At 37.7% G+C, this 12,226-nt stretch overlaps 1 protein-coding gene across 1 annotated transcript; it reads left to right on the top strand.

The window, feature by feature from the left end:
- The first annotated feature begins 316 nt into the window (after positions 1-316).
- On the top strand, positions 317-11,978 carry S100Z (S100 calcium binding protein Z). Its single transcript, XM_081940138.1, has 4 exons — positions 317-419; positions 946-1,087; positions 6,534-6,697; positions 11,845-11,978. The coding sequence occupies exons 2-3, from the start codon at positions 947-949 to the stop codon at positions 6,690-6,692; spliced, it is 300 nt and encodes a 99-aa protein (XP_081796264.1). The 5' UTR covers positions 317-419; position 946; the 3' UTR covers positions 6,693-6,697; positions 11,845-11,978.
- Positions 11,979-12,226: the final 248 nt, after the last annotated feature.

The following is a 12,226-nucleotide window of genomic DNA, read 5'->3' as shown; positions in this document are numbered from 1 at the left end:
AAGGATGGGAAATAAATTCCATAAATAATAAGAGAATTCATTGTATCCTCTCGTTCAGTATTGCAGTTCCTGTGTTTTCCCAGGGGACTGGCTCCCTAGCAACTTAATTGGATTTCCGACCTCTATAGCTTAATTAACTGGTAGCCTTTCTGCTCTCAGCTCCTAACATAGTTGCTCAGGGAAGCCAACCAGCCTACGGAAGGACTCCGGGGAAAGACACCAACACCTGTTGACAGTTAACAGGCTGTCACAAATAAAGCGAAAGTTGAGAGTTGGGGCTTTTTGTCATTGGTGATTTCCTTCTAGAAGCTCTGGGGAATTAGAAGAGATTGGGTGGGACTTTCAGGATAAAGCCAAAGAGAATCTATACAGTACCTGCTGGAGACAGTACTTGTTTGGAACTGCTTTATCTGAAACAGGTAGGAGCGAAAACTCCTGAATGTTGTATTTAAATACTCCTACCGGTATTATAAATGTTTTGTTTCTTTATCCCTGGGGTTGCATTTTTGGGGCCGAGGCCCCAAAAATGGTTAAATTAGAGCAAAAAACAAGTGAATTGCATTGAATTGGTCATCTGGTCATTTGACAACATCTACACATCTCTCTCCCTCTTTTCTTCCACTGAAAATGACCATTTGCCTGCAATGTTGAGAGGAGATGAGCATCCCACTTGTTTTAGGGACTTCTGGTTGTGTAGTCTGCTTTGCTGTCTTTGAGAACCCAATGCTTGAATGCTTGTCTTTCAGGATTCGTCTCTAGAAACTGTTCTCCTCACTTAGCATGGTAAACAACAACTGTGTGCTCTTGACCAAAGCAGCAGAGAGGTTGGATGCTATGCTAATGAATTTCTGATAAGTGGTGTGTTTATTTGTTTGCACAAAAGGGAGTAATTGCCTTTTTGGAACATTTGTGAAAGCCGGCCATTAGCTTCTGATTCTTTTGCAGTATGCCATCACAACTGGAGGGTGCGATGGATACCTTAATCAGAGTCTTTCATCATTACTCTGCCAAAGAAGGGGATAAATACAAACTCAATAAAGGAGAACTCAAGCAACTTCTCACCAGTGAACTTACTGATTTCCTTGCGGTAAGAACAATTCTTCTTACTTATATTCTGCTGTTTATTTACAGTATTAGAAATAAAAATTGAGGAGGAGAAATAGCTATTGGTTGATGCTTGAAAAACATTTGACTTCCAGATAAGCAATTGGATGTTTTCTGCAATAGCTGATACATTATAGATATGCAATATTATGTCACTTCCAAGAGAATGAGTTCTTAGAACTAGGTAGCCTGGCATATTGGTTTCATTATTATGGAAAGCACAATTATCATATTTTTTATGCGGGAATGGGAAAATCATAAATTGAGATCCTGCTTGTGAAGTATGTTATTTATCCAAATGAAGCTCAGTAACAAAATGGTGTTAATTAAGCCTAATAGTAGACCTTACCCTGTATTAGAAGTATTACAGAAGGAGCTGATGCTTAATACATTATTAATTAGATAAAAATATAGACAAAAATAAAGTTTTTAATTTTTTTTAAAAAAAGAATTAAAATACATAATTTCAGAACAGATATGAGTACCATTAAGAGGACTGAAAAAATAAAGTATTTGCTAGAACTAAATGGCCAATGCACTAGATTCTAGGAGCAATATTGTCTTAAATGCATACTCCAAACTTGGAGATGTATAATGCAAAAAATCCAATCCCAAATAGCCAGCAATCTTTCACTGTACAAAGCTGTTCAGAGTAAGATCTGTGAACATACTTCTAAAACTCAGATAGAAATAAATTGGATTTTATCAAGATCATCTACAATAGTCCAGCCTTTTTATTTCCAGGAATACTGGACAAATACCTTTGTGAATTCATATGCTGGCCATTCTAAGATCTCAAAAAAGGCAAAAAGCAAACTCCAGAGCCTACTCATAAACTTCTTATTCTGGGGCAAATAGTCCAGGAATCTTGTTGAAATAAGCACTATTAAAGCCAGTTGGTTTCTCAGTGGAGTTGATGAAATATCTCTGCTGTGCTGATGACATAAAAAGTTGATGTCTTTTATGTCATGTGCTGAAAAGAACTGCTACAATTTTTTTAAAATCAGCAATACAGTTACCTGCATAGCATCCTAGAAGCATTTCAGTCCTTGAAAAATATAACAGTATTCATAAAACTCTTGAAATTTCATGAAATATTAATGGTCTTTTGCAAGGACGTCAAAATTTTGCAAGAACTCAATTGAGAAGTCAGAAAAATTATGAGAGCTCAGTAACACCTTACAGTGGACTCTAATGCGATTTTTGTTAATTTGGAGATGTCTAAGCAATCATGTAAAAGAATGTGGTGGCACCAATTCTGTAACTGACATTACCAAAAAGCGTAATATTATTTAGTTATTGTCACCAATTATATTTGGTGAACGCTCAGGAGGAACAAAGCAGGTCGCTGTATCCTCACTGTTGCTAGAGATGGGCTTGAAGACAAGTAGGTTGATTTTGTAAATTAGTCACAAGATACAATTTTCAGGTGATTCAAGATCAATGTGGGAAAGTACAGCTCATATAGACCTATCCCACATCAGGAGATTTAAGGAGTTTGTTGTTTAGTCTGAAGACCATTAGTTTAATAAATATTTATTTAAATGAAAACCATCTGTTTTCCTGAATTGTTTGCAGATAAACCATTCCAAACAGAAATGAACACAAGCTGCATTTTTTTTCCATACCTTGATAGTGATAAACTGATAATGGCTTGTATACCAATGCCAAATGTATTTCTGCAACCTGAATAATTCAAAATGACAGTTAGATATCTGTATTTGTGTGTGTGTATGAGTGTGGGGAATGAGGGAGGGAGGGAGAGAGAGAGAGAGAGAGAGAGAGAGAGAGAGAAGGAGGGAGGGAGGGAGGGAGAGAATATTTTATGAAATGAGCTGTAGCAAAAGTGGCAGGTGATTATTAGCTGTACTTTTCTTCCTATTTAACTTTTCTCCATTTTAAATTCCTTTTATTCCCCATCATGTTATATAGGCACCGTTGTTTTCCAATGTATTTTCAATTGCCACATATCCTCCCAATAGCTTATCTTGCTGACCAGAAGGCAATTTTTGCAGTTTCCTTTCATCATTCCCCCTTTTCTTCCAAATCTAAATTCAATTGTGAAAAGTCTTAAATATTGTATTATTTCTCAGTTCCTTACCTTATTGGTTGCTAGGCATGCAAACATATGTCAAATGAAAGAGGTATTTGGCGTAATAATGACATTCAGATCTCAGAGGACCTAACATCTTTCCAAAGCTTCTTTCTAAGGTAAACTAGCAACACTTTGTTATGGTGTCTCCACATGATGTCATACCTTAGCTATTGATGTGCATTTTATCTCTCCAGCATCCCTCTTTCTCTTTTTAAAGATGAAAATATAATTAGCCTGACATGCCTGGAAAGGAAATACAATTTTCAAAAATATATTTCCTCAGCTATACTTTACCTAATTGTCCTCCTTTTCTACTCCTTATATCCACACTGCTTGTTCCATACATCCAAAAAAAGGCCCAGAAATGTTCCATACATTTAAAAAATTGCATCTGAATTTCAAAAGACATAAACGTAGGGTATTATCAAAGATGGCCCAAGAATATGCTAATGAACATTTAAAATCAATAAGGCATTTCATTCACAGAATACACTAGAAACGTTATTGATTTAGTCATTTGACCATATTAAAAGTATATAATTAATAGAAATATACAAATATATACAAAGAAAACAATAGGATATGTTCATAGTAAGTCCTCCCCCTTGCAGTTAACCCATCTGAGGTAAATATTCCGTCCTCTTCGAAATGGCCTTGATATAAAAACTGTGGTTTTACTCATTCCTTGCAAAAAGCAAGACAGTTCCCCAGGGTGCCCCAATACTTTTTAGTTTTTAAATAAAAAACTAAATAAGCAGCCTTTTCCGCCAAATACTGTTTGCAGTCAAAAAGAATATGTCATAATGTCTTCAGTGGCTGGTGCTTCATAAATACCATCTTTCTTCAAATGAAGCTCCATGAAACCTCCCATGTCTTTACCATGGAGTCTAGTTCCTCAAAATGAGCTCCCCCAAAAAAGCTCTTCTGAGATGTTGAGGCGTATAAATTGTTAAATATTTTTCTAATGGGGAGATTAATTTATGCTGAGCCATTGAACCTATTTAAATGCTGCAGTAGCATCGTGGGCATCAATGACTCTTCGTCTGAAAGCTTCCTTGGTCTGGGAATTGAATGAAGAATCCATATTGTGAGATGACATTTGAAAGTTGGGCAGCCCAAGCACAAGGAAAATGGCTCTTCAAAACACAACTTGGGTAATCCATGATTCACAAATTGATCAGAAACTGTATAGGCTCTAAATATAATTTCCTATCTGTGCTAAACAAAGTGACTGCCAAGTAAAGCTGCCACCATAAGAGGGGGTTCCCCAATTCCCAGTCCTGGCCCAGTTGGTTGACATGGACGTGGTGGGTGAATGTGTGCATGCATGAAGCTGCATTTGTGAAGTGGCACCCATGTGCATGTGAAACCATCCTCTTTCCCCACTGCCACCACCTCCACAGCCCCCCCCCCCATCACCACCAGTCTACTGAGCTGGAAAGGTTGGAGATTGTTGCATTACAGCAGGGATGTCAAACTCAAGGCCCAGGGGCCAGATTTGGCCTGCAGGGTGCTTAGATCTGGCCCACAGGGCCACCCTGGAAATAGCGAAGGACTGGCCCACGATGCCTCTGCCAGCAAAAATGGGCTTCAGAGCTCTGTTTTCAATGGGCAGAGGGTTGTAGGAGGTGGTCACAGCTGAAAACAAAGCTCAGGAGCCCGTTTTTACTGGCAGAGTACTCAGGCCACCACAGGCGCCCCTGACACGAGTGATGTCGAGCTGGCCATGCCCACCCTGGCCCCCCAAGGTGAAACACAACCCTGATGTGGCCCTCAATGAAATCGAGTTTGACATCCCTGCAGTATATTTCTGGGGAGAATGTGGTTTTTGCTGCACTATTTGTTCCTATGCAGTATTTTACTAACATTGTTCTACAGAGATGGGGAAGGAGAGAAATATGATCTAAGCATCTGTAGCCTATTTATTCTAAGAAAAGTGTCATCTTAAAAATGTGCAGCCCGGTAAAAGCAGAAAGGAGATTTTAAAAGAAATCAATCATCACTTTTCTTGGATTGGATTCTTTTTATCCTGTGCAGCAACTTACTGAGATATCTCCTGAGTGTGTGATTTCTCAGACTTTAAGTTGGCTGCACAATTTTGTAGGTGAGGTAAAAGTAACAAACTGTGTACTATATTTAGGTTCAGGACAAGTCCACCTGAACTGTGAGCTTCAATTCTCCTTTCTTTGATCTTAACTAGATTATAAAGTTAAGTCATACCCTAGTGAGCAACTGCCCCTTGATAGCTTTTTAAGAGTTTAAATATACAAAGTCCAATTATGACCAATGTGATCATATGATCAGTTTGGGAAAATCAACCTTCTTCTCTAGACATTTTCTTGCAAACTCTTCTCCCAGAAAGGGGGGGGGGGTCCAACAAAATTGTTTATTTTAATTACATTTGTTTTTAAACCTGGATCCTATGTGTGTGCCTATGGAGATTTCATGATCAAGTGGTGAGGTATGGTGGGGATTTAAACCTTACTACCTGTGCTCAGTGGCATTGATCAAGATTGCCCCCTTTACATTATGCACTAAAAACAAAATCACAATCCTGCATGTGATGACTTTAACACAGGCTGGTCAATGTTTTAGACACCAGAACCACAGTTAAAAGTTTTAGAGAAGAAAGAGAGACTGCAGTGAGAAGGTTGATGGCACAAAATGGCTGCATCATCTTATAGGGGAGGTCAGGATTTGATTCATTTAACTGAAGGGTAGAAGTAGGAGAAACATTTTATTATTTATTTGTTTGTTTGGCATTTATCTATTTATTTATTTTTCATATTCCTTAATAGAGAGAGGCTCTGGGCAGTGTACAAATATAATCAGTAAAATTAAACATTAAAATCAGAATAATTTAGGATTATTTTTTTTAAAAATATACAACATTGTAAAAATTTCAAAAAATGAAGAATTCCAAAATGATGGATTAGGTTAGTAGTGGGGAGTGGGGTGTCTTATGGGGCCAACCAGCCCAACCCAAGATTGTGGGATCCGTGTGTCCCATACACAAGGCTACACAGCCAGGTTTTGACCCCTTTGCGGAAGGCCAAAAGATTGGGGCTTTCCTTACCTCTTGATAATAAATTGTTGGAAAGATTAAAAATGAAATCTATGCATATTAAAACTAGGGACAGCTACTGAGACAAACACAGGCTACAGACGCTGTTGTGACAATGGTAAATGTCACTGTTCATATAAAAATTCCCTAAGGTTTACAGAGAAAGCATATACATAGCCTCAAGGAACCAAAAAGAAATCTCTAATGCAACTCCCATGCCTCAAACAATTTTGTATGCTATTCTTTTTTTTTTTTTTTTTGCTTTTATAGTGTCAAAAGGATCCCCAGCTGGTTGATAAGATCATGCATGATCTTGATATTAACAGAGATAATGAAGTGGATTTTAATGAATTTGTGGTTTTGGTTGCTGCTTTGACTGTTGCGTGCAATGATTTCTTTGAGGAGCAAATGAGGAAAAAAGGAGAATAGGAATGGTAAGTAACACAAAGTTTAATAACTATCCTGTGTAGTTTTTCTTTTGATTAATAATTAGCCTGAATAGTCTGATGTGTCTGGGATATTATGGATATTATGGCATTATTTAGGAATATCAAACACCCTCTCAATTGAATATCCATTCAAACCAGACATCCCAAAGTTAGAAAAGTTTAACAAGAAAATGTTGTTAAAGGCATTGCATTGAGATAAAAAAAATCTTACTTTATAACCAGACTTTTACCATACATAAAATGACAACACTTGAAGTTTCACTCCACACCTGGTAATGGAAACATCTAGAATAGGAACTTGTGTTCTGTTCTTCAGAGGTCAGAAATTATGTAAACTAGTGCAGAGAATTGTGACAAACCAACAAACTAGACTCTAATTTAAATAAAGATCCATGGGTGTGTCTTCTTGTTCCCCTTTCTTCTTTGCCATAGTTTAAGTGACCACTATTTAAAATCTTTGCTTGTTGTGTCTCCAGAATTTGCGGGAAAAACACCATCAAAATTCAGGGTTATAACAGAAAAACATCTCTGTAGGCTTCTAACCTGCCAGAAGGTGAGCATTCAGCTCATACAAGAACAGCACAAGAAAAATCACAGACGCTTACAATCCTCAAGTGAGCATTAAAGAGGCTCTAGGAGTAGCCTTTCCTGCCCTGCCCTAATTGGGAAGTTATACTTATGTATTCTGTACATGTTCCTTGCCACAGCTTTTTAGATGTGCAGGGCAACAGAGATAGGTAGTCTTTTAATATACATCTTCTTCAAGCCCGTTGTTTCCCCTGTGGAGTCCTTAAGCCCTTGCTTGGTGGGGGAAAGTATTGATTGTCATTGGGAAGAATCTATCCTGGAAAAACCCTCTCTCCCAAAAAGGGATTGACTAAAGGGATTAATTTTAAATTGAAATATATACCATCAACCCCAGTAGATGGTTTTGGGAGTGAGCAACTGGATGAGATTGGGAGGCCTTCATTCCTTCTCTGGCCAGAAGAGTCAGGGCTTGATGCAGTGGTGGGATTCTACTGGTTTGGATGAACCTGTAGCGCCAAAGATCATCTGGGAGCGAACCAGTTTGCCCTCATGAGCAAGTGGGCCCACCCGCCTGCCCCTGCGCTTTACCTACCGTTATCTTCTCAGCTGAGTCGTACGGCAGAGTGGATTGCCATGCCTCAGCTGTTTTTCTTCCCAAGCAGCAATCCAGAAGGTAAGGGTTCACTAAACTGTGCAAGCGCCTGAAGGGTGCACAGTTTAAACCAGTAGGATCCCACCCCTGATTGATGGGCATAGTCAGGACAGTCTGATGGCACTGTGCCAACTTTTACCCAGTTGACAGAAGATCCATCCAAACAGAGGATGTTTTCAGACAGTCAAGGAAATACCAACCCTGTTTAAGTTAAAAATATTCTCATTGCTTAATAACAAAGTACCATAAAACAGTAACACCAATAATTAATATATAAAAAGCTATTTGAAAAATATGTGAAAAAGTAGGCAAAGAATCTAGGAATAGATTATACTACTAAATTGTTGGCCCAGCAGGTTGGCTTTCATTTATTGCAGGGAACATTTGGAGGGGTATGGGTGTGTGGATGGTAGGAGCTCGGGGCCATCTTTCACATCATGGATGGTATAGTAGAGAAAAAATTAAATGTGTGTCATTAATCTGAAATTTTTTTTTGAAAAAAATTTATTGGTTTTCATAATTTTTTTAAAGGAAAAAGGGTAAAAAAAAAAGGTATAGAAAATTTTGACCGCTACATCATGCAGGGGAAGGTAATCCCCCCAAATCTCGCAACTTTTACAAAGAGAAATAGAAAAACATCAACATTTGAATAAACATTGGCAGTTTTTGATTTTACATTAGATTGTCCTAGATGAAACAGGGGACAGCACACAAGATATGAAGGAGGGAGGGGCCGAGTCTCTGCCAGAAGACGGGGGGAGGATCCAACACTGAGAAGACTCAGGTCACAAAAATGAATTTAAACATTATTGCAATTGTTGTTATAATGTAATTTTTGGAAGTGATACAAAAATGATTGAATATACTGATGATCTAATGTAAAATCAAAAAACTGCCAATGTTTATTCAAATATTAATCTGAATTATGGTAGGCAGGAAAGAATTTAATTGTTGAGTAGACCTACAGAGAAGCAAATAATTATCAGATATGTTTCTTTTGAGCTACTAAGAATGACATAAATGGACATAAATGACTTAACTTGATAACTAATTGGCCACCAGAGCAGACTTTTCAACTCAAAACAAGCCATTTTGACCCCTAAAGCAGAATGTTCACCATGAAAAAATTAAATCCAGGTACTAGCAACCTTGACCTTTGATAATATTTAAAGTCTGCTCCCAGAGGCAGCTGTTTCAGGCTGCCTAATGGTGGGTAGTTGAACAGAGAAGTTATGGGAAAAGGAGAGAGATTCATGAATCTGCCAGCTGGACATTTTTATTTTCGAAATAGCAAAATGACAGCTATTCTTGTCTTCCAAGGTAGAGAAAACAAATTGGGAGAGAAAACTTTGGATGGGAAGAATAGCTACTCTGTATTATATAATTTGCCCTTCAGGTTTAAAATTTTTCTAGAACTTAAGAGTGTCTGTTTGTTCGTTTGTTCTCCCCCCCCCCCCCACTCCACATACACACACACTTTCCAGTTTGGGCAATTACAACCTTGATATAATGGGATGAAAACAATTCCATAGGAAACCTGGCCCCATGCCATATAGGGCTTTAAAGGTCATCACCAACATCTTGAATTGGACTCCGAAGCAGACTGGCATCCAATGCAGCTCCTGTGGCAGAGGTGTCACATGTATTATTCTTGGAGTGCATATAACTGCCCACGTGACTGCATTCTGTACCAGCTGAAGCTTCTGGGTACTTTTAAAGGGTGGCCCCATGTGGACTACATCTTAATGTCAAAATGGGAGTTGACCATGCCTGAGTGACTGAACCTCCCTGTCCAGGAAAAGGCATAACTGGTGCACAGTATGAAGATGAGCAAAGGCCTCCTAGCTACAGCTGCTCTCTGGTCTTCCAGCAGGCACATGAATCCAAAAGGAATCCCAGATTACACACCGGGTTTGTCTTAGTAGTGCAACCCATCCAATATCAAATTGAGGAACACACTCAAAGCCACCCTATCTTACCAGGTTCAGCTGAAGTTGTTTGATTGTTTCCCATCCAGGAGCCCACAGTCTCCAGACACTGCAAAAGAATGTGTCTTCACCTATAATGGAGATATATATACTTGTGTATCAATATACTGGAGATACCTCATACCTTGGTAATAGATTATCTCATGCAGTGATTTCACTTAGATGTTTAAAAATAGTGGAGAAAGCACTGCGCCTTATAGCACTCAACAAAGCAAATAGCTGCCCATGTCACAGAACATGACTGAGTGGCCTAGAACAAAAAAAAAAAAAGCGAAAATCAGTTGGGTTTTTTAGTAACAAAGATAATAATAATAATAATAATAATAATAATAATAATAATAATAATAATAATAATAATAATAATAATAATAATAATAATAATAATACGTTACGACGTCCTAGGCCCCTAGGTGGGGCCCAACTAGTAATCAATGCCAACTCCGGCGAAACAACTGGCCGCTATGATACAATTGTATAATAATAATAATAATAATAATAATAATAATAATAATAATAATAATAATAATAATAATAATAATAATAATAATAATAATAATAATAATAATAATAATAATAATGATGATGATAATGATGATAATAATGATAATAATGATAATAATGATAATAATGATAATAATAATAATAATAATAATAATAATAATAATAATAATAATAATAATAATAATACGTTACAACGTCCTAGGCCCCTGGGTGGGGCCCGACTAGTAATCAATGCCAAATTCGGCGAAACAACTGGCCGCTGTGATACAATCGTATAACAACAACAACAACAACAACAACAACAACAACAGTTGTAGAGGGCCGATATGTACAATTTATTGACATTGTGGTACCAGGAGATTCCATAGTTGAAGAAAAAGAACTGGAAAAAATCACGAAATACCGTGACCAGGCCATCGAAACTACCCAATTATGGATGAAACATGTAACAGTGTACCCATTGTCATCAGAGCACTTGGAACCATGTCCAAGAATTTTATAAGATACATCAACAAATTGCAGCTTCGTGCAATAGCATCAGTGGAACTGCAACAAACTGCGCTACTTGGAACATTGTATATTTTAAGAAGGTACTTGGTTGATACCTAGGACACTGGCAGCAACCCATATCAACCGTTACCAACAGTCAATGGTATTTGTGATGCATTTTTGAATATTCAGTTGACTGAGTTTCATGTTTAATAAATAAAGTATAATAATAATAATAATGTTATTATTGTTATTGTTATTAACAATGCTGCCATCTCATTAAATCACCACTTCCCATATATTTGTTCATAATCATAATACGATCATCTTCATAAAGATAGAATGTAAGGTTATAGCACAAAAGCAATTTTAGGGTTTTATTTTTGTCTTGGTACTTTTGAGTCATTCTTGACTCCTGGTAACTACTTGGACAAGTCTGTGTAGTTTCTTAAGATTTTCAGAAGTGGTTTCCTATTGCCTACTTCCTGTGACTGAGAGAAAGTGACTGGCCCAAAGTCACCCAGCTAGAACTCATGGTTTTCTGGTGCGTAACAAGACATCTTAAATGAGCAGTCCCCAATCCTTCGAACTCAGTGGATTCGCAACAACCGCAAAGGCAGAGGTGGAGAGGGGATGATTTTGTGCATGCTGCTTGCACAAATGTAGCTTCCCGTGTTCACACACTTGCCCAACTCTTGCGTGGCCTGGTTCCCAAGGGGCCATGGCCTGGCACCAGACTGCAGACCAGGGGTTGGGGACCCCTGGCATAAATCACTACACCCAACTGATTCTCGTCTTCCGTTTAAAGACTTTTAAAATTCTCTTAATGATACCTGTATTTGTATCTATAACCTAACCTATTTTTCAATGTGATCATTTTTTTTACTCCTACTTTTAAGCATACAGTAATTTTAAAATGAACAACTTTCATCTCCTAACGTTGATTGCGTCATATTTCTTTCTCTGCACTGCAGGCCAAAACTACCTTTTGGACGTGATGGGAGAGAATAACTTCAGCTGAAGTAGATTTCATCTCTTCTGTTCCCCCATTTCCCTTGGTACTGATGTTTGGCATTCCCTTCTCTTCTAATAGTATATGTTTTCCCAATACCGTAATATTGTTATTTTTTTCTTTTATATCAGTGCATGTAAACAGCTTATTCATAAGTGAAGTGCATTTGGTAAGTCTGTCAATTTAGTATTTGTGAACACAAATGAGGATGTAAATACATTTATTATATGTATTGGATTTATTTCCATATTATATTTGATATTGTTGCATGCTGCCTTGCCACCTTGACTGGATCCTAGAGAAAGATGAAATAGAAGCTCAGAATCCCAAATAACTCTCTAAAA

This window comes from Natrix helvetica (assembly GCF_964273705.1).
Source record: "Natrix helvetica genome assembly, chromosome: 2".
Taxonomy (NCBI): domain Eukaryota; kingdom Metazoa; phylum Chordata; class Lepidosauria; order Squamata; family Natricidae; genus Natrix; species Natrix helvetica.
This window is presented reverse-complemented; position numbering and strand designations above follow the sequence as displayed.

Bases quoted from the DNA above. Each gene is read 5' to 3' on its own strand.
- S100Z (XM_081940138.1), top strand. From the start codon at position 947: ATGCCATCACAACTGGAGGGTGCGATGGATACCTTAATCAGAGTCTTT. The intron at 1,088-6,533 runs GTAAGAACAATT...TTGCTTTTATAG, and splicing joins AACTTACTGATTTCCTTGCG to TGTCAAAAGGATCCCCAGCT.